General features: G+C 41.3%; 1 protein-coding gene across 1 annotated transcript in view; it reads left to right on the top strand.

Annotated features, from left to right (window-relative positions):
• Positions 1 to 23,992, top strand: part of LOC124132960 — a 129,607-nt gene that overhangs the window by 34,130 nt on the left and 71,485 nt on the right. The window contains exons 12-26 of the mRNA XM_046497144.2: positions 163 to 361; positions 2,031 to 2,200; positions 3,051 to 3,216; positions 3,465 to 3,656; positions 9,476 to 9,649; positions 9,805 to 9,984; positions 10,399 to 10,557; positions 11,764 to 11,889; positions 12,406 to 12,597; positions 14,358 to 14,540; positions 14,902 to 15,105; positions 16,571 to 16,765; positions 18,201 to 18,389; positions 19,002 to 19,244; positions 22,134 to 22,385. Of these exons, the coding sequence (XP_046353100.2) occupies positions 163 to 361; positions 2,031 to 2,200; positions 3,051 to 3,216; positions 3,465 to 3,656; positions 9,476 to 9,649; positions 9,805 to 9,984; positions 10,399 to 10,557; positions 11,764 to 11,889; positions 12,406 to 12,597; positions 14,358 to 14,540; positions 14,902 to 15,105; positions 16,571 to 16,765; positions 18,201 to 18,389; positions 19,002 to 19,244; positions 22,134 to 22,385 (2,824 nt within the window). The remainder of the gene's footprint in view (positions 1 to 162; positions 362 to 2,030; positions 2,201 to 3,050; positions 3,217 to 3,464; positions 3,657 to 9,475; positions 9,650 to 9,804; positions 9,985 to 10,398; positions 10,558 to 11,763; positions 11,890 to 12,405; positions 12,598 to 14,357; positions 14,541 to 14,901; positions 15,106 to 16,570; positions 16,766 to 18,200; positions 18,390 to 19,001; positions 19,245 to 22,133; positions 22,386 to 23,992) is intronic.

Genomic DNA, 23,992 nt, shown 5'->3' with positions numbered 1-23,992 from the left:
TAACAAAACGAATGATTACTCTTGACAAGGTCAATATGCAAAAAACAAGGACACTCGGACTTGAACCCTTTGGCGGTCTGACCTCGGGGTTGAGTCCTCAGGTCCTTGTTTTCGCATCTTGACCTCGTCAAGAATGATAGTTTGTCTATTGCTGTATTTCAGATTCTGGATATTGACCTAGCAGAAGGCGACACTGTGACAGTGCTGGATGGTGACGGACCATCTTCTCCAACTGTCACCATCATTACTCAGGGTTCCCCACACAACAGTCTCATCTCGACAGGGACCTCGTTGTATGTTCTGTTTAAAACGTCGGACATTGACAGAACGAAGAGAGGATTTCTCTTGTCATATCAGTCAGGTAGGCCATATGAACTATCTTGCTTCATCACTTCTGCATCTCTGTTGCATATCTGCCAATCTCATTAAAATCAGATCTTAGTTCTCGATATCGCTAAACAAAGATCTGAGGACATCCCATTACGGGTCACGTCAGAACGACCTTTCACGAATTTTGACCGACCAGTGAAATGACTGACAAGAAATCGACTTTGGCCAATCAGAAGGCAGCTTTCTCGAGCTTTACGACACTAGTTTCAAACTGGCGACGACGCTTCGAAACATATTTTGACGTATTCTTGATTAAAGATTTTTAAACTGATAAGAAGAACATTCTGGATGGGCTTTTAGATGGCATAGATTGTATGCTAACCCTGTGGCGATTCCAGGTTAGAATAGATCCCCAGCAAACTATATGCTTCTTGTTTTTGGTGACTCCATTGATCGGGTGACTTCTTTGACTTGTTCATGTCAATCACAATGTCTTGTTTGATACAAGTATGAGCATGCAGCCACCCTGTCTTGGATTATTGCTGTGTATGACATTCAGCAAGAAATCAAAGGGGCAGACATTTGCTGCAGACTTGGGGTCAAATGTCGGCCTCTGAGCAGACCTGGAGACATCCATGAAAGCTGAATTATAGTTGACCAGACAACAGGAACATCAACCACAGCTTGCCTGGCAGAGACTTGAGCATTTGCAGGCCTCTGCAATACAGTTGGAATATTGCTTCAGAAAATACTTATTCAGTCATTCACTCATACACATTTGCTTCAACCTTGATTAAAATAGAAATATTGGGAAGAAAAAATAATGAACACACAATGCCATTTAGAAAGTGGTTATGTTTGGGATAACACTTTCTTGGTAAAGTACAGATTCTCGTACTTTTTGGGTCCCATCCGAAAGCTATTTCAGTGTGGGTTCGAACCCCGGACAGGCCTCAACCCAAAATGTACGAGAATCTGTACTTTACCAAGAAAGTGTTATCCCAAATATAACCACTTTCTAAATGGTATTGTGTGTTCATAGCTTTCAGCCATGGGACTGTGCCAATATACACTTGTCAGAGGGGTACACAAAGTACGTGATCTGGACTACCAGTTGTCAGACTTCCATTTTGTGGAAGCCATGCTGGCTGAGTGGGTCAGATCACTGACTTTGTGTGCTGGCGATTAAGTGCCTCACTCTGGCAGTGTGGGTTCAAATCCCAGACAGGACTCAACCCAAAAAGTATGAGAATCTGTACTTCACTGAGAAAGTGTTATCCCAAATATAACATTTGTTAGAAATAATAATGATGAATTTATTATAGCTTAATCATCTTGGATGAGGAAGGCTTTGAGAAGTTATCAGCCACATGTATAATTACTACTAATTGTGGGGGGCAGGGTTGGCCAAGTCGTCTAAGGCGCCGCGATTCGCTGTGCAGAGTTGCGTCCCTTGGGCATGCCAGAAACCTATGATTGTGGGTTCGAATCCCGGTTCGCCCCGATTATGTTTCTAGGTTTGTCAGCACCATACCCGTGCTCTTGGGTTTCACCGACGTGGTAAACGTCTGAGACTTGCATCACTTCGGGCTTTCCTCCCACATTAAGCTGACACACCGCGATATAACTGGAATACTGTTAAAAGCGGCGTTAAACCCAACTCACTCACTCACTCACTCACTACTAATTGTTGTCTTCAGGGTGTGATGTGGAAATATCGGCGACATCTGGCACGATATCCTCACCAGGGTATACCACGGGACAATATCCCAGCATCCTCAGCTGTTCCTGGCTTTTGTCAATCTCCACGCCACTTAGACTCAGCTTTAACTCCAACTTCAGGCTAGAGAATCGAAAGGATTTTCTACAGGTATTGATGTCTCAGTTCTCTCGTTTTGCGTTCTGAATTTTGAATTGGGTTGAAAAAAGTCTTTGGTGGCAGTTAGGTGAGAATAGAATGGAGTTATATAACACCCAAGGTGATGAAGAATTTTTTCACTCCTCCAAGATCAGGAATTGGATCCAGTATTTAGTGCATTAACTTGTGTGAATGAATACAAAATGATTGCTATCGTGCTGTGTACAATATTATTTTTCATGACGATCATTTCCCATGTGCAGGCAATTATTTTCTTTCAGTGTTTTAAAGATTTATCGAACTATATAGGGCTGGGACAATACACCAACTGTGCGATCCGATGCGAATTATGATACCGTGTTCTTAATGCGATACGTATCACAATAGTTGCATGTGCTTTTTTCTGTGGTGCGTAAGCCACCTTTTTCAAAGACAGGATTGTCCTCAAATTGCTTTTGTATCCAGTCAATAGCTTTGCACTCATCTGCCTTTAGGAAGTAATTGTACCGTCTCCGGAGTGTAGTGGATAGTGCGTCTGCTCTGTATGCGGAGGTCGGTGGCTCATCCCCAGCCGTTATATGTTAAGATATGGTACTTGTTGTTACCCTGCCTGGTGTTCCGCGTTACAGGGATAAAGTAAAGATTGGTCAGTTCGGGATCAGTATTATGTGTCTGAGGGAGTATCCATGTTGAAACAGACAAGGTATCTCAGTTGGCTAGCTCGATAAGAAACACAATCCAACACAACACAACACTATGAGTGCAATAACCTTGAACATAATGTATACCCCTTTTCACCTTACCTTTCTGAATAAGCTCGATATATATGTAATTATGATCACTGATTATTTTCTATGTACAGGTGTATGAAGGGAACAATGAATTTGGAACCCCAGTGCACTCTGGGTCAGGGTTCACGGGGTCAGGGTCACCAGGTCAAGTCAGCACCGAAGGAGGTCGCCTGTATGTGCGTCTGTCCACCAGTGCTACAGGGACGGATGTAGGATTCACAGCAGATTTCACTGCAGGTACGTCCTCTTATCTTAATCACTGGCTCATTTTACTGAAAGTGAAGTGACCCAATGTTGTGGAACATATTTTACTTTGCCTTCAAAGCAAGGATGTAATTTTCAGAATTTGAAAATTACATCGTACTAGGAATATATAAGAATTTCTATGCAAAATTTTCTCCGAGAAACAGAACATGTTTGATAAAGGCATATGAGAGTTTTCATTTATAACTCATGTATAATTCATGTACTTTTCCACCTTCCAGGTTGCCCACAAGTCATAGATTCAACACTTGAAATTCAGCCAACAAATTATGCTCGTTACCATGGAGATCGCATCACTGTTTCCTGTAAGGTGGGATATGTGTTTTCGACGGCTGGCTTATCGGCCCAAACCAGCGTACAGCTGACATGTACTGAGGGGAAGTGGAGCATCAGCCCTGTCCCATCATGCTCACGTAAGTCCACTGTGAACATATCTGTAGCGTATCGTAAGTCCACTGTGAACATATCTGTAGCGTATCGTAAGTCCACTGTGAACATATCTGTAGCATATCGTAAGTCCACTGTAAACATATCTGTAGCGTATCGTAAGTCCACTGTGAACATATCTGTCGCTTATCGTAAGTCCACTGTGAACATATCTGTAGCGTATCGTAAGTCCACTGTGAACATATCTTTGGCATATCGTAAGTCACTGTAAACATACCTGTGACATATCGTAAGTCCACTGTGAACACATGTGTTGCATATCGTAAGTCCACTGTAAACATATCTGTGGCATATCGTAAGTCACTGTAAACATATCTGTTGCATATCTTAAGTCCCCTGTAAACATATCTGTTGCATATTGTAAGTTCATTGTAAACATATCTGTGGCATATCATAAGTCCTCTGTGAACACATGTGTTGCATATGGTAAGTCCACTGTGAACACATGTAGCATATCATAAGTCCACTGAGAACACACGTGTAGCATATCGTATTTGCTCTGAGAACATACATGTAGCATATCGTATTTGCACTGAGAACACATGTGTAGCATATTGTATTTGCACTGAGAACATACATGTAGCAAATACGATATGCTACACATGTGTTCTCAGTGCAAACACGATATGCTACACGTGGGTTCTCAGTGCAAATACGATATGCTGCACGTGTGTTCTCAGTGCAAATACGATATGCTGCACATGTGTTCTCAGTGCAAATACGATATGCTACACATGTGTTCTCAGTGCAAATACGATATGCTACATGTATGTTCTCAGTGCAAATGCGATATGCTACATGTATGTTCTTTTGTAACACTAAATGTATAGATAAGGCTAAAATTTGTGAAAAAGGCTGATTTGGGAGGTTTTCTGGCAGCATTTATTGAATATTTGAAATGAGCAAATCTTTGATCAAAATTAATTTTCTGATGAACTTATTTTAACCATTCTTAAGTTGTCGGCCATTTGAATTTGTATGACCATTCTTTCTAAACTTTCTGTAACTTTATATCTTGACATCTCTCATATTCTTCTACCTCATCCTTTATGTAACCAAGTCAAACATATTCTTATGATCATTGACATGCTAGATTTGAGTGAAGTTAATCATTTTTATCTTTTTTTCTGAAACAAAGGATCAAGAGGTAACACATCAGTTGAATGATGATAGTTTTGAGGATTACTAAGTGTCCATCTAGTTACAATAGACTCCTCCCCACAAGAGATAACAGATCAGTTGATAGTTTGACAGATTACTAAGTGTCCATCTAGTTACAATAGACTCCTCCCCACAAGAGATAACAAATCAGTTGATAGTTTTGAGGATTACTAAGTGTCCATCTAGTTACAATAGACTCCTCCCCACAAGAGATAACAGATCAGTTGATAGTTTGACAGATTACTAAGTGTCCATCTAGTTACAATAGACTCCTCCCCACAAGAGATAACAGATCAGTTGATAGTTTGACAGATTACTAAGTGTCCATCTAGTAACAATAGACTCCTCCCCACAAGAGATAACAGATCAGTTGATAGTTTTGAGGATTACTAAGTGTCCATCTAGTTACAATAGACTCCTCCCCACAAGAGATAACAGATCAGTTGATAGTTTGACAGATAACTAAGTGTCCATCTAGTTACAATAGACTCCTCCCCACAAGAGATAACAGATCAGTTGATAGTTTTGAGGATTACTAAGTGTCCATCTAGTTACAATAGACTCCTCCCCACAAGAGATACCAGATCAGTTGATAGTTTGACAGATTACTAAGTGTCCATCTAGTTACAATAGACACCTCCCCACAAGAGGTAACAGATCAGTTGAATGTTGATAGTTTGACAGATTACTAAGTGTCCATCTAGTTACAATAGACTCCTCCCCACAAGAGATAACAGATCAGTTGAATGTTGATAGTTTGACAGATTACTAAGTGTCCATCTAGTTACAATAGACTCCTCCCCACAAGAGGTAACAGATCAGTTGATAGTTTGACAGATTACTAAGTGTCCATCTAGTTACAATAGACACCTCCCCACAAGAGGTAACAGATCAGTTGATAGTTTGACAGATTACTAAGTGTCCATCTAGTTACAATAGACACCTCCCCACAAGAGATAACAGATCAGTTGATAGTTTGACAGATTACTAAGTGTCCATCTAGTTACAATAGACTCCTCCCCACAAGAGGTAACAGATCAGTTGAATGTTGATAGTTTTGACAGATTACTAAGTGTCCATCTAGTTACAATAGACTCCTCCCCACAAGAGATAACAGATCAGTTGATAGTTTTGACAGATTACTAAGTGTCCATCTAGTTACAATAGACTCCTCCCCACAAGAGGTAACAGATCAGTTGATAGTTTGACAGATTACTAAGTGTCCATCTAGTTACAATAGACTCCTCCCCACAAGAGATAACAGATCAGTTGATAGTTTTGAGGATTACTAAGTGTCCATCTAGTTACAATAGACTCCTCCCCACAAGAGATAACAGATCAGTTGATAGTTTGACAGATTACTAAGTGTCCATCTAGTTACAATAGACTCCTCCCCACAAGAGATAACAGATCAGTTGATAGTTTTGACAGATTACTAAGTGTCCATCTAGTTACAATAGACTCCTCCCCAAGGAGGTAACAGATCAGTTGATAGTTTTGACAGATTACTAAGTGTCCATCTAGTTACAATAGACACCTCCCCACAAGAGATAACAGATCAGTTGATAGTTTTGACAGATTACTAAGTGTCCATCTAGTTACAATAGACTCCTCCCCACAAGAGGTAACAGATCAGTTGATAGTTTGACAGATTATTAAGTGTCCATCTAGTTACAATAGACTCCTCCCCACAAGAGATAACAGATCAGTTGATAGTTTGACAGATAACTAAGTGTCCATCTAGTTACAATAGACTCCTCCCCAAGGAGGTAACAGATCAGTTGATAGTTTTGACAGATTACTAAGTGTCCATCTAGTTACAATAGACACCTCCCCACAAGAGATAACAGATCAGTTGATAGTTTTGACAGATTACTAAGTGTCCATCTAGTTACAATAGACTCCTCCCCACAAGAGGTAACAGATCAGTTGATAGTTTGACAGATTATTAAGTGTCCATCTAGTTACAATAGACTCCTCCCCACAAGAGATAACAGATCAGTTGATAGTTTTGAGGATTACTAAGTGTCCATCTAGTTACAATAGACTCATCCCCACAAGAGATAACAGATCAGTTGATAGTTTGACAGATTACTAAGTGTCCATCTAGTTACAATAGACACCTCCCCACAAGAGGTAACAGATCAGTTGAATGTTGATAGTTTGACAGATTACTAAGTGTCCATCTAGTTACAATAGACTCCTCCTCACAAGAGATAACAGATCAGTTGAATGTTGATAGTTTGACAGATTACTAAGTGTCCATCTAGTTACAATAGACTCCTCCCCACAAGAGGTAACAGATCAGTTGATAGTTTGACAGATTACTAAGTGTCCATCTAGTTACAATAGACTCCTCCCCACAAGAGATAACAGATCAGTTGATAGTTTGACAGATTATTAAGTGTCCATCTAGTTACAATAGACTCCTCCCAACAAGAGGTAACAGATCAGTTGAATGTTGATAGTTTGACAGATTACTAAGTGTCCATCTAGTTACAATAGACTCCTCCCCACAAGAGATAACAGATCAGTTGATAGTTTTGACAGATTACTAAGTGTCCATCTAGTTACAATAGACTCCTCCCCAAGGAGGTAACAGATCAGTTGATAGTTTTGACAGATTACTAAGTGTCCATCTAGTTACAATAGACACCTCCCCACAAGAGGTAACAGATCAGTTGACTGTTGATAGTTTGAAAAATTACTAAGTGTCCATCTAGTTACAATAGACTCCTCCCCACAAGAGGTAACACATCAGTTGAATGATGATAGTTTTGACAGATTACTAAGTGTCCATCTAGTTACAATAGACACCTCCCCACAAGAGGTAACAGATCAGTTGACTGTTGATAGTTTGACCGATTACTAAGTGTCCATCTAGTTACAATAGACTCCTCCCCACAAGAGATAACAGATCAGTTGAATGTTGATAGTTTGACCAATTACTAAGTGTCCATCTAGTTACAATCGACCTCATCCCCACTCCCTTTATACTAATAGAGGTTTGTCTGTTTCCATGTATTAGACGATTTCCGGTTGATACATATTCTGAGACATTAACTGATTGCTTCCCAAGATGCTCTAAAGAATTTTAGAGATTTTAAAGATTTTTAAATAGGAAATTGCTAGTCATGAAAATGTTCTTAAATGTTCTCAATTGTCACTTATCAAAATCTCAATGTCCAAGAGTTCATTTCATGCAACATCAATCTATTTGAAGATAATGCTATAACCAAAATGTTTTAACTGATGATATAAGCACAAACGTGTCAGTTATTAAATTGTTATATTTTTTTTCCCACTTTTATGAAATATTTAGTTGATGGATTCTTTAACCAAATGATAAAACAACATTCATGGATCACAAGCCTACAGTCGCAGTATGAGAGTGCCTTGGAAGCCTTCAATATTAGTGCGACCTATAACTTAAATACTAGTTCATGGATTCTTTTCCAGTTGGGGGTAGAGCTTCTATACCAATAGGAGATGTGCAGTGCAAAGTTTGATTTCGATTTCTGAGAAAATATTGCTTTTTTCATGTTTTGAAGATAGAAATGTGTTGGATTCAAAATGGGGTATTAGTGAGCCCGCTCACTTTTGTCTTGTTCAATTTTTTTTATCCTTACAAGAAACAGTTCTTGGAGAACAAGTTAAGAAAGATACTTAGCAACATGCACTAAAACTTGTTAAGGGCCAGGTTTTGTTGAGTGTTTGGTCTATTAGAGTCCTCCATTGAGGATGGATTGACAGGGTTGTGTTTTTGTGTGAGAAGTAATCCAGGTGGTAGTGCGAGTTGGGAGAAATCATTTTGTGTATAGGATCTTTATACAGTGTCTCAGATTATCTCACTCAGTAATCATTAATTATTATATGCATGTACTTATTGGATTTCTCATATTGAAGTAATATATAAGTTGAAGCAGTATCATGAGGGGTACATGTGGTTTTATTCGTCCTGCGTTAGGTTTTATACCACAAGCCAGAGTTATATTGCTGAGTGCTGCATTAGACGACTTTTAAATGTGGCCTCAATTTTGTGACTAATTTGGTCGCCATGGCCATGATTTTGAATTTGCATCCTATATCTTTGTGTCAATCGCCTGTTGCTGCATACACTACATTTTGTCAAGAATAAAAGCTTACAAAATTAAAAAATTGGCAGAAATTGGGTTAAAAATAATGCACAGTTTTGATCTCGCCATACTCGCTAAAAATATATTTTGCTAACGAATCCTAACTTTTTGATTGTCAGTTACTGCTAATGTTAGCTCCAAACACAGATATACGGAAGCGCTTGGTCACTATTTCTACGGTTGCTTGTTTCAGTGGTGTGAAGAGTTTAGTTACTGTGTAAGTGAATAGGTCAACATTCGTAAAAATAGCATATTCTAGATGCAATCAGAACATTTGGTCCCAACATTATGCCTTGGATCCTTGAAGTTCTCAGGCTCCTTGAAAAACTGATAAGGTGGCTCCCTGGTAAAATGTTTACTCTGAGGGATGTAATCAAACTAAACCTGATCAGGGAATATGTAATCATGGAGTGATTCTGTGTTACATAAGCACACCTACTTTGAATGTGTACTATCACTATGTACTATCAGATGTACATGTATTTCAGGGGTGTTCTGTGGCTCTCCTCCCAGCATCAACAACGGTGCCCTGGTGTCTGTGACGGGCCTGTACGGCAGCGACTCCGCGACATACACCTGCAACACCGGCTACTCCACCACACAGCAACAGACCGTCACCTGTCTCAGTACTGGACAATGGGCCACACCACCATCATGTTCAGGTATAGGAGAAACAGGCATTGTACTATTGGTAAAGACTGGAATTAACAACATATATTGTGCTGTCTTTATTCTCATTTGGAACTGCCCATGTAAGTTCGTTTTAGAGATAGAGAAATCAGATATGCAGTAGTAACATCCCCCATCTGTCTTCCAGCGCCAACATGCCCACCTTTACCTTCTATTTTGAATGGAAACTTTGTGGCGCTGAAGGGCAACGACATTGACCACGGCTCCGTGGTCCGCTACAGCTGCATTGTCGGGTATGACATCATCGGCGTGGATACCCTCACCTGCAATCAGGGTGTGTGGTCAGGGAACAGACCTCTCTGTGACAGTAGGTTGAAATTAACTGTTATACATATGGCACATGAAAGTATTGACTGAATAAAATCCAACATTACAAACTAAGTTTCAAATCCGAAAATATTCACCAAGTGTGTTTCTTATCATAAATATATCAGGAATTAGAATGGTATTCTACAGAAACACACTTTTGTTATCATGTGATGTTTTCTTTCATTCAAGAAAGTAATTGAGAAACTGTGTAGGAATTCAAAGCCTGAGTGAACTGCCTGTTTAAGATATAGTACTTAATTATTTGCAGCCTATTTACATATTTAGATATGGTAATTTTGATATTCTGCATATTTTGGACTGAAAACTTGATAAAATTAAAACATTTCCAGAAGAAAACTGTCAAAGTCATTTTGTTTTTCATTCACTGCCAACATTGTTTCTATGGTGACAGAGGTCAAGTGCGGCCTTCCTTACGTCGACCATGCGACCTTGTCCCCAAGTTTGGGGGTTTACGTGAATGAAGATGTGACAGTTTCCTGTGACTCTGGGTACCAGTTGTCAGGACAGGCGAAGTTCAAGTGTGGTATTGACACACCTCCACAGTGCAACAGTAAGTCCAAATGTAACATGTTATATTTGGGATAACACTTTCTTAGTAAAATACAGATTCTCGTACTTTTTTTGGGTTGGGTCCCATCCGGGATTCGAACCCGCACTTGCCAGGGTGAGGCACCTAATTGCCAGCACACAAAGTCAGCAATCTGAACCACTCAGCCACTGATGCTTCCACAAAAAATGTGAATAATGTGTGTAAGTCCAAATGTCTGTCTTACAGGGATAGAAATGATGGATAGTTTTCAAACATGCCAAAGGACGCTTCTGAAAAAGGGGTTCAAAATTCCATCTTTTATTATGCCAATGACATTGTTAGAATCATAACCCTGAAATAATTCCTTAGCATACTTAGAAATGTTTTTTTAAACTAAAAATATTTGTGGTATGAAGCAGTACCACAAGTGCTTTCATACAGGAACTACTGGAGAAACACATGGAAATGAAGATATGAGATTGCTTCTGATTTAAACAGATAAACATGAAGATTCAAAAATTGAGAAAGGTCACTGGCCTTTGTGTACAAAAGTTGACTACAGACAAGTTTTAAACATTCAGTTTTGCATTTCTTACTTCATTTGCATAATACAGATATTTTGCTTGATTTGTAATAATATATGTATCTGGTGATGACAGAAGCACATTAAATTTATGAACGTGAGGATGACACTAGAACTTTGCTTTGAGATATAGTTGCCGTAACTTGACATACGATGGACATATGAGCAGGAAGTGGTACACGGTTTCAACACAGTCTAGTTCACAAAGTTTGCATTTTCTTAAATTTCGTGGAATTTTATAATGACGTCCATTCTCAATGTCCAAAGTATGACAACTCAGTCTGAATCTCGTGAGGGTTGTTTTAATATTTTGCGAATTTAAAATGACAAATATGGTTCACATTTAACACAAGTTTTAAAACAAGCTTAATATGACATTTTTTAACTTGCAAGAAGTTTGCTATGCCAGATCTGCTGAAAATTGTCTTTCAAACGTTGTTGAAACATATTTAGAAAACATTCTGGTTTCCATACATTTGGAACCTCCAAACATCTCCCCACCCAAGTTTACAATTCAATTCCTTAATTTAGTTACCCAAATGACTCGACCATGTTCATCATACAGGTACAACATATTGTAGCACTTTCTTGGTAAATGGAAGTCTGGCATCTTTAGTGTGTACAGCCAATATTCTACGTTTCAGACATCAATGAGTGTACGGAGGGGACATCAGGGTGTGCTCAGCTATGTAAGGACAAGGATGGAGGCTTTACGTGTTCGTGCAACGAAGGCTATCGGCCACTCAGCGCTGGGTCGCCTGACTGCGAGGGTAAGTCTGCCACACAGAGGAACTGTAGTTATGGCGGTTGGAAGCTTAGAAGCGTTAGTGTCCAACAGTGTCCATTATGTCTCAATTATACAAATGTTCTTCTGCTGATTCAGATGTAATGCGGATTAAACAGGTTGTTGTTGCCCAGTCACCTAAGGCGCCACAATTCACTGTGCAGAGTTGCATCCGTTGGGCATGCCAGAAACCTATGATTGTGGGTCGAAATCTTGGTTCACATTTTTTTTGTTTCTATTTTTGTCAGCACCATACCCTTACTCATTGGTTTCACTAAAATGGCTTCTGGCTTTCTTCCACATTCAGCTGACATGCCGTAATATTACTAGAATACTGTTAAAAACAACATTAATCCCAACTCACTCACAGGTTGTTGTAAGGGCAAGATTGACCAAGCCAATACTCTGAGTCTTAACATAATGCTTCTCTTGCTAGTGGTACTTGTACACACCAGGTGCTTGCCGGCCATTGCTACCTGTAATACTGTTGCTGGTCTTACAGACATAAATGAATGTGACTACAACAACGGCGAGTGCACGAACACGTGCGAAAACTTCCCTGGCGGCTACCGCTGTTCCTGTCCTACCGGCTTCCAGCTGTACACATATAATGGACTGGGAGGGATCTTGATCCCCATCGGCGAGACCGGAGACAAGCCCTGGAACTTGTACCACATCAACCACACCTGTATCAGTAAGTCATCAACAACACATGTATAAGACAGTGACTAACCTCATCTGTATCAGTAGAACCACACCTGTATAAGTACAACCACACCTGTATCAGTACAACTACACCTGTGTCAGTACAACCATGACTGTATCAGTACAACCACACCTGTATCAGTACAACCACACCTGTATCAGTACAACCACACCTCTATCAGTACAACCCTACCTGTGTCAGTACAACCACATCTGTATCAGTACAACCACACCTGTATCAGTACAACCACATCTGTGTCAGTACAACCAAACCTGTCAGTACAATCGCACCTGTGTCAGTACATCCACACCTGTATCAGTACAATCATGCCTGTGTCAGTACAACCACATCTGTGTCAGTACAACCACATCTGTATCAGTACAACAACACCTGTGTCAGTACAACCACACCTGTATCAGAACAATCACACCTGTATCAGTACAACCACATCTGTGTCAGTACAACCACGCCTGTATCAGTACAACCACACCTGTATCAGTACAACCACACCTGTATCAGTACAACCACATCTGTATCAGTACAACCACACCTGTATCAGTACAACCACATCTGTGTCAGTACAATTACACCTGTATCAGTACAACCACACCTGTGTCAGTACAATCACACCTGTATCAGTACAACCACACCTGTATCAGAACAATCACACCTGTATCAGTACAACCACACATGTGTCAGTACAATCACACCTGTATCAGTACAACCACACATGTGTCAGTACAATCACACCTGTATCAGTACAACCACACATGTGTCAGTACAACCACACCCGTGTCAGTACAACCACATCTGTATCAGTACAACCACACCTGTATCAGTACAACCACACCTGTATCAGTACAACCACATCTGTGTCAGTACAACCACACCTGTATCAGTACAACCACATCTGTGTCAGTACAACCACACCTGTATCAGTACAACCACACCTGTGTCAGTACAACCACATCTGTGTCAGTACAACCACACCTGTGTCAGTACAACCACACCTGTATCAGTACAACCACATCTGTATCAGTACAACCACATCTGTGTCAATACAACCACGCCTGTCAGTACATCCACACCTGTATCAGTACAACCACACCTGTGTCAGTACAACCACGCCTGTGTCAGTACAACCACACTTGTGTCAGTACAACCACACCTGTATCAGTACAACCACACCTGTATCAGTACAACCACACCTGTATCAGAACAATCACACCTGTATCAGAACAACCACATCTGTGTCAGTACAACCACATCTGTATCGGTACAACCACTACTGTATCAGTACAACTACACCTGTATAGGTACAACCACACCTGTGTCAGTAGAACCACACCTGTGTCTGTACAACCACATCTGTGTCAGCACAACCACATCTGTATCAGTACAACCACATCTGTGTCAGTACATCCACGCCTGTCAGTACATCCACACCTGTATCAGTACAACCACACCTGTGTCAGTACAACCACGCCTGTGTCAGTACAACCACACCTGTATCAGTACAACCACACCTGTATCAGTACAACCACGCATGTGTCAGTACAACCACATCTGTGTTAGTACAACAACACCTGTATCAGTACAATCACACCTGTATCAGTACAACCACACCTGTATCAGTACAATCACACTTGTATCAGTACAACCAGACCCCTGTCAGTACAACCACACCTGTGTCAGTACAATCTGACTGATGGCTTAAACAAACCATGACCTGTGTGTGTTTGCTACAGGACAGAAGTGCCCGGCTCCAGCACTGACAATCCCCAATGGTCAAGTTCTGACCACGTCGACCACCTTCAGTGTCGGTGACCTGGTCACCTACATATGTGACATCGGCTTCATCCCACAGGGGGAGACAACCCTGCAGTGTGTCAGCAGCAACACATGGAGTGCCTCGTTTCCTGTATGTGTCGGTAGGTGTCTTCTTCAACTGTGAGTTCCTTGGGACAGAAACTCAGTGCCTATCAATGAGTGTTAAAGCTTAAATAGAGTTTATTCGCAGACTGTATTTTTGTATTGTAATATTGTATTTTGGAAGATTCAGGGATGCATTCCAGCTGGCAATGAAAATACATTTCAAGACCCTATTGCCTCAAATTTCACTAGTGGTATGATGCTGTCTTAAGTGAGTTATCTCCCTTTTAAATATTTGTTTTCAAGCTCCACCACAGTGCTTGAAATGTCTTTTCTCACCCTGGAGAGAAAGCAAAGGATTCAGTAATCAGAGTTGGGAGCTTTAGATATATGTTGATATGCATGTGTTTTATTTTCCAGCGGCTAGCTGTCCCGAGCTGACTGTCTCCCCGGGCTCGACTAACGCTCCAACAGTCACCCCCAAGGGGAGCATCCCCTACCTTGCCTACTTCAGGCTCACCTGCTCCTTGCCCGGGGGTGGCACGACGGCAGAGGAACGCCCGTGTTACTACAACAAGCGCACCAGTTCCTACCAGGTGTCTTCCACCTCCCTCACATGCCCCAGTGAGTATGGAACATCCTCTATGGAGCTCACAGACATGAATCATATGAGCTTACGTCGTGATTGAACATTTCCCAATGCAATTGAATGAACAAAAGTATTAAAGAAATCAAAGTTTGAACAATGTCGTAATTTTTCCCCAATTTTCCCTTGTGGAGGAGTGGGTGGGAGGTTTTTGATGCTCTATTGCATTGTAAATAATGACTCCCCTAATGCTTGTCATTAGTTTGGAGCTCGTCATGCTGCAGACCCGGGTTCCATTCCCGACATGGGTACAATGTGTGAAGCCCATTTCTGGTGTCCCCCGCCGTGATATTGCTGGAATATTGCTAAATGCGGCGTAAAACCATACTCACTCACTCACTCATAATTTTGGATGACCCTCCCCATGTACATGACCCTCCCTGAAAAGACAAAATGCAAAAGCACTGAATATTATTTATGAAAAATGAAATGTACATTTTTTATATCCCTCCCCTCATATTTTTTGGTGACCCTCCCCTCATTCCAGATCGAGAGGGAGATCCAAGGGGTCCAGACCCCCCCACCCACACCCCCGACCCCCCTTTCCCTTTTGAAAACCAAATGTAGTTAGTATGTTGTAGAGAGTAAAATTATCTGAGAGAGGATTCATCCCTTTTTAAAATACTGCCTAGCACTCCTATAATAAATGACCGGTCTCTTGGAATACTTTGCATGAAGAAGGCATTTTAGAGTACATTTATAGTCATTCAACACTGTTAGATAATCAGCAATCTCCATCGTTTTGTTTTTTTCAAATGGGATCTGTTGGTAGATTAGATTGTTGCCTAGATGCAGAAAACTATTGTTTCGTCTTTAAGTGCCTAAATGAGAGTGCACCATCCCTCCCCCCCCCCCCCACACACACATCTAAGTACAGTAATCCCCCCCCCCACCACACACATCTATCTAAGTACAATAATCCCCCCCCACACACACACACACATCTATCTAAGTACAATAATCTCTCCCCCCCCCCCACACACACACACACATCTATCTAAGTACAATAATCTCCCCCCCCCCCACCCACACACATCTATCTAAGTACAATAATCTCCCCCCCCCCCCCCCCCACACACACACACACACACACATCTATCTTAGTGCAATAATCTTAAACAAGACATTTTACGGCAATTTATCTCACACTTCAACTTCAGCAACCCATGCAACCAGAGGCATCTCAATGGATCGGCTGGTGCATGTCACATCCCCAATGCTCTGATCGATGTTCATGATGTTTGGACTTGATTATTTACAGACTGCTGTCATATAGCTAGAATATTACTGTGTGCAACAACAAACAAACAAACTACAAAAGCCAATTCAAGTATCCATTAGATTATCAACATGGGATATGAGCCTTAAGATGTATCTGAAAGATATGGTCCAAGTTTTATCAATTGATTTTGTTTCTCTAATACCACTTCCTCCTTATTCCAGGCGTGGACTGTGGCAGTCCCCCTCGCGTCTCAGGGACGACCTCATACATCACTTCCTGCACCAAGTCCGGCTGCCAGTTTCTGTTTGAGTGCAAGGCTCCGCTGTTCACCCGGAATGGTACCAGCTCCTACAATGACGCCTACGTGCGGTGTGGCTCTGACGGACAGTGGGACTTCAACAGCCTTCGATGTATAGGTGGGATACCTGCTCTCTGTGAAGTGTTAAACAATCTGTCACACATTCTCTGGTTACACTTTGCAGTGATTCTCAGTTAGAATTGGACCAAGTCAGGTTGAATGTTACAGGCTGCATCTCTGCTGCATCTTGCTGCATCTTGCTACATCCTGCTACAGCTTGCTGCATCTCTACTGCATCTTGCTGCATCTCTGCTACATCCTGCTACAGCTTGCTGCATCTCTGCTGCATCTCTCCTGCATCTTGCTGCATCTCTGCTGCATCTCTCCTGCATCTTGCTGCATCTCTCCTGCATCTTGCTGCATCTCTGCTACACCCTGCTACAGCTTTGCTGCATCTCTGCTGCATCTCTGCTGCATCTTGCTGCATCTCTGCTGAATCTCTGCTGCATCTCTGCTGCATCTCTGCTGCATCTTGCTGCATCTCTGCTGCATCTTGCTGCATCTCTGCTGCATCTCTACTGCATCTTGCTGCATCTCTGCTGCATCTTGCTGCATCTCTCCTGCATCTCTACTGCATCTTGCTGCATCGTGCTGCATCTCTGCTGCATCTCTCCTGCATCTCTGCTGCATCTTTGCTGCATCTCTGCTGCATCTTGCTGCATCTCTACTGCATCTTGCTGCATCTTGCTGCATCTCTGCTGCATCTTGCTGCATCTCTGCTGAATCTCTGCTGCATCTCTACTGCATCTTGCTGCATCTTGCTGCATCTCTGCTGCATCTCGCTGCATCTCTGCTGCATCTTGCTGCATCTTGCTCCATCTGTGCTAACTCTGTGGAGATTCTGGATTAGAATAGCATCCCCGTCAACCTTTGTTTTGATGAATGAGGGGACTATGTTGATCAGGTGGTCAGGCATGGTGACTTAATTGATTTGTCTGTCATGGTACTCAGACTGTGTCTTGGTGCTTATGATATCAATCAGTATTTTAACTTCCAGGCTCGACTATTTACTGGCCACTGTCAGTATAGCTGGAATATTGTTGAGTGCAGCATTAAAAACAATAACAAATATCTGTCTGACTCACATCACTTCTGAACATTAGTTTGCATGAAATGCTGGTGCAGCATGTATTTCTAAAAAATTTTTTTGTTGTGCACCAATCAGAATATACATGTATGTTCATGTGATCAGCAGGGCTCAAAATATTTCTTAAACCCAACTTGTCCTGCAGATTGTCTGATCAGTGATGTTAAGATTGTATCATTCTCAAGCCAGGCCACGGTTTTGCAGAAGTGAACAAATATTAAATTCATTTCATTCCAATTATTATATTTAGGAAATGAACCTTAAACCGTCGCATTAAAATTGTGGTATTTTTTTCCCTCTAACATATTTCTAATATTAATAGAAGTTTCATGGCGAATAAGATTGTTTAAAATGTTAGGAACTGAAAAACTGCAAAATGACTCGTGAATTTTTTCCTGTGTTGTAGGCCCAATGTGTAGTGACCCTGGCACGCCCCCTGGTGGGGAACAGGTGGTCACGTCATACGAGGAGTTCAGCTTGGTGTCTTACCGATGTGACCGAGGCTTCTTGCCCACTGACCCATATCCCCTAGAATGTGTCTACAACTATCAGACTGTCTCCCTGCAATGGAATGGCACCATGCCTAACTGCACAGGTAGGGCCACGGCCTTCTTCGTTCACAACCCGCAAGGGTTCCACGTGACAGCACCATACCCATCCCAGGAGACAAAAAACTGGTGCCATGTTAAATTGTATGTTTTTTTAATGTTGCTACAATGCTGTGGTATAACATTATCTAAAAACGTTTCCTGCAACATTCCTTGCAACCTTCCTACAACATTCCTACAACATTTGTACAACATTCATACAATATTGCAACATTGCTACAACATTCCTGCAAATTTCTGCAATATTGCTACAACATTCCTGCAACATTGCTACAACATTCCTGCAACATTCCTGCAACATTGCTACAACTTTCCTGCAATGTTCCTGCAAAATTGCTACAACATTCCTGCAACATTCCTACAACATTTGTACCACATTCCTACAATATTGCAACATTGCTACAACATTCCTGCAACACTGCAACAACATTTCAGCAACATTCCTGCAACATTTCTACAACATTTCTACAACATTCCTGCAACATTGCCTCAACATTCCTGCAACATTGCTACAACATTCCTGTAACAATATTAATTCACTCAGGACACCTAGTAGCAGCTTGGTTATTCTCTAATCGTCACAAATGTGCCTGTTTCAGATCAGCAGAAACCTATCTTTTACAACTGCCCATCGGGTGAGAGGTCAGTCAAGCGGTTCCAGACCCTGCCTAATCTTGACCCCAACCCACAGGACAACACAGTCCTGCTGCTGAGACGGAGCGTGTCACCACCCAACTTTCAGGGGAACAAGACACTTATAGCCTCTGACATGCTGGTGCTGTACGAAGCAGAGGACTACGCTGGCAACATCGGCACTTGCACTATCAACATCAAGGTCATTGGTAAGTTCAACTACTTCTGAACCTAGGCGACTCGGTTGTCTGTATACTTGTTTCATATCTCTATGAACTCTTGCACTGTCAAGGTCAAGGTCAAGGTCATTGGTGAGTTCTTCAGAAGGTGTCCAGCTTAATGGTGAAGATACAGGTGGTAAGATACTAAATCCATACGTCACACGTGTGTCATACAATGTTGACCTCATTTAGTTCGTTTTGATTGGATAACTGTGACCTTTGTCACACCGGAACTACTTTTTTCATTCATAAAAAATTGCGAGACATCAATCTATTTGCAACTACAATGCAGAACTGAAGCAAACTCATGAATGCAAGAGACATTTACAAACACTTTATTAAACTAAACAAGATAGTCACACACATCAATTTTGCTTTGCATTCTATATTAGTTATGCACAGAGCTACTACAGACATTATATAATTGACCTATATCCATTTGCAATGTACTACTACCGATTACTTTTTATAGCCAGACAGTGTAATTACATGATTAATTTGCGTACCTCAGTATGGATTTGTTGACATGGTATTTGCGATGTTATGTGTTCACAGTAATGTCTTTGCCTTAGGGAAAAAAAACCCATCATGGCTTGTATAATGTGCACCCCTTCTACCCTGCTGTATTTTTTTTTAAAAAGTGCGCACTATACTCAAGACAATACGGTACGTAGAATACTAAACGAGCCTCCGTGTAATACCAACTGTACATAATGAGAGAATAGTTCTGGCTGTCACTCGTCAAATAACAGAACTATTTACGAGGTTCCTAAATTCTTATTACACATGAGTGAGCTTAGTATTTTATTTAATACTTGATGTTTATAACTTTAAAAACGCGACAGTATGATCCAATTGTGTTTGAACGAATAATACTTCAAACATGTCAAAAGTTGACACATATTAATTTAATACCATACACCGGCCCACCTTTAGAATTCAAAGGTCTGTTCCAAAGAGGTATTGTTTCGCTAAGGTGATTCTAACAGCCTTTGATACTTTAACAGAGACTTACGGCTGTTGTTGCACTACGAACGCCTTGTGCAACAGGGTCCTGCACCACCAAGTTTACAAATACGTCAGAGTATACCCTATGACATAATTTGTGAAATTTTGTTGCAAGATACATCTGCGAAACAATGCCATGTGATGTCAGCCTAACTGAGCTGGGGTCATCAAGTGTGCATAAGCTCCTCTCAGTGATCTATCACCTCTACCGAAATGTTGTTGAATTATACAAGGGATGTTAAGAGTTTTCAATATTTGTTAGCAAAACTTTTTCCGCAGTACTTTAGCACATGCTTTGGTATTCAACACTGCGTAATACCAGCTTATTGTTATTACACAGGTTATCTCTTAACGGGCGAGTTGTAAATATTATTTAATCTTGCACTGAAAAAGTCAAAGTCTTTGGTGAGTTCAAGTACTTGGTATGTTAATTGAATGTGACAGCTTATTTGTTAAAGATAAGATCACCAGTGTCTTACGCTTGTCTTCATATGACTTTGGGTGCTTCAACTCTGTGACCTGGTGACCACCTCTGTGGTCTATTGGTAGAGCGTAAGCATGGGGTTTTGATCCCTGGCCACGTCATACCAAAAGATTGTACCTGCCTGGTGCTTGCCATTAAGGGGGGTGCTTGCCATTAAGGGGCTAAAATTAAGACTCATCAACTTGAAATCAGTTTATTGTTTCTGAGAGTGTATTCATGTTAAAACTGTGGCATGTCACCTCAGTGGGCTAGCACTTTAAAATCGGCATCAGTCCAGACTAGTGCAAGCAGCCACACACACGCATGCATGTCGCTATATGAGTGCAATAATCTTGAATGTGATGTTAAACCCCATTTCACCTCCCCACCTGTGACCTGGCTACCGGTAATTGTTTGTCAGTTTTTGTAGATGATGTGAAATGTTGTTCATACTCAGGCGTTTATCTAGACCTGCTCAAAGCCTGATATTTGGTCCCAAGTCTGGAGCAAAGATTAGTAAAAAATTCCCAAATTGGTGTTAAAAATATCCCAATTCATGTTAATTTTGCTAATGTTATGGCTTTGAAACTGATAGAGATTACTTTTTAACACTGATAACAAGACCAATATAGAGGAAGAGGATTTGATGCTTACTTTTACATCATTCAATGTTAAAATAACTCAGAATTAAGGAAAATACGAATTTTTGAGAAATCCCAATTTTCAACAAAATAATGATTTCCCCCCCATTTGCCTTCCAGGGCATCTGGGTTAGAACCCTAGATAAATCCTTGATACTGTCGACCACTGGTTTGCTAGGTCCAGATTTGATTCTGACAGAGAAATGTGATATTAGGGGTGAAACGATACATCAGTACACTGGTGCATCGAACGTTTTCATGTACAATACGATACACAATACCTTTATTTCTGTATTGCTACAACACGATAGATACACTTGCTAAAATATATTACAACTCATTTAAGAGCCCCAGCACTATTGTCAGTCAAATGTTGCAAAATGTGTTATAATTAGCGTTTCAAGTGCACCTGAAAATAGCCTCTACAAACTATGTGTTTACAGCTAGATTTTCCTTTAGAACCTAATCTAAGTCAGGAATATTCAGCAGGGTTTGTCATAAACGTGCGTATCGTGATACGTATTGTTTCGTGACCCATATGTTGTGTTTTGCTGTATCATTTAACCCCTATATGATATATCTGAAATGTTAACAAACTGAACTTCTTTCCTTATTTTTCTCGAGCTGCACCAAAACATATATCACTATGCCCATATTGTCTGTATTTCATGGAACTGACCAAAATTTGTTGCACATCACTAGAAGATAAAGCAGTAGAAAAAACCTGGCCTGTGTTTGGATGGATAAAACTTTGTCTTCCTATAGATGAGGAACCTCCTGTGCTCATCTGTCGAGACTCATTCAACTATCAGCTTCTCAACGAGTCCGAGCAACAGACGTTCGATGTAACAACCTTCGCTTCAGCCTCTGACAACATCGGCGTGAGCAGCCTCCAGTTCTCAGTGACACAGCTCACCCTGGACAAGAACAGCATCGGCACAGTGAACACCATCACCGTGACGGCCAGAGATGCTGCAAACAATGAAGACACCTGCAACATACAGGTCACAGTGACAGGTGAGTGACTCCCTTACCTCGGGAAGATAACGTGGTATTGCAGGCACATTGACAGGGGAGTGACTCCCTTGCCTCGGGAAGATAACGTGGTATTGCAGGCACAGTGACAGGTGAGTGAACGTGGCATGGACTTTATAGTTAGTTAGCTCCCTTGCCTCGGGAAGATAACGTGGTATTGCAGGCTTTCCAGAGGATTGTTGTGTATACTGTTACCATTTAGGCCAAATGTTTCATGTTAAGTAAGATCCCTGTAAAAGATATTTCACTGATGTTAATATTTTGAGGATTTGCAGAAATTCTGCCATTGCACATGTTCCACCAAGGGAAACAGGATAATGCTTTCCTGAGAAATACTGAACATTGGCAATTTTAATGAGAGAAGAGCTTCAGACAAGCCAGCCATAGCAATTCTGGTCTAATGATGATGATAGTCATTTGGTAGTCATTTGGCTACCTCTGAATTTTAGACAGTAGACAAATTGAAATTTAGGTCGCATTGGCAACCATTTTAGTCGCAACTTTGAGGCCTGTACTCAGTGATACAGGGTCTCTGGTAGACAGAGATGAGTGACAGAACACGAGCGGAAAGAGGCAAGGGGAAGCTGAGCCCTATTGTCCTCCAACTGTTCTGTTTATCCTGATAGTCACAAGTCCTCTATCTGTCTTACAGAGGGGAAGCTGAGCCCTATTGTCCTTGCAACTGTTCTGTTAATCCTGATAGTCACAAGTCCTCTATCTGTCTGACAGAGGGGAAGCTGAGCCCTATTGTCCTCCAACTGTTCTGTTAATCCTGATAGTCACAAGTCCTCTATCTGTCTGACAGAGGGGAAGCTGAGCCCTATTGTCCTCCAACTGTTCTGTTAATCCTGATAGTCACAAGTCCTCTATCTGTCTGACAGAGGGGAAGCTGAGCCCTATTGTCCTCCAACTGTTCTGTTAATCCTGATAGTCACAAGTCCTCTATCTGTCTGACAGAGGGGAAGCTGAGCCCTATTGTCCTCCAACTGTTCTGTTTATCCTGATAGTCACAAGTCCTCTATCTGTCTTACAGAGGGGATGCTGAGCCCTATTGTCCTTGCAACTGTTCTGTTTATCCTGATAGTCACAAGTCCTGTATCAGTCTTACAGAGATGAAGCTGAGCCCTATTGTCCTTGCAACTGTTCTGTTTATCCTGATAGTCACAAGTCCTGTATCTGTCTGACAGAGGGGAAGCTGAGCCCTATTGTCCTCCAACTGTTTGTTTATCCTGATAGTCACAAGTCCTCTATCTGTCTTACAGAGGGGAAGCTGAGCCCTATTGTCCTCCAACTGTTTGTTTATCCTGATAGTCACAAGTCCTCTATCTGTCTTACAGAGGGGAAGCTGAGCCCTATTGTCCTTGCAACTGTTCTGTTAATCCTGATAGTCACAAGTCCTCTATCAGTCTTACAGAGGGGAAGCTGAGCCCTATTGTCCTCCAACTGTTCTGTTTATCCTGATAGTCACAAGTCCTCTATCTGTCTTACAGAGGGGAAGCTGAGCCCTATTGTCCTTGCAACTGTTCTGTTAATCCTGATAGTCACAAGTCCTCTATCAGTCTTACGGAGGGGAAGCTGAGCCCTATTGT

Source organism: Haliotis rufescens, unplaced genomic scaffold (assembly GCF_023055435.1).
Source record: "Haliotis rufescens isolate VD_foot unplaced genomic scaffold, xgHalRufe1.0.p SCAF_18, whole genome shotgun sequence".
Classification (NCBI taxonomy): Eukaryota; Metazoa; Mollusca; class Gastropoda; order Lepetellida; family Haliotidae; genus Haliotis; species Haliotis rufescens.
This window is presented reverse-complemented; position numbering and strand designations above follow the sequence as displayed.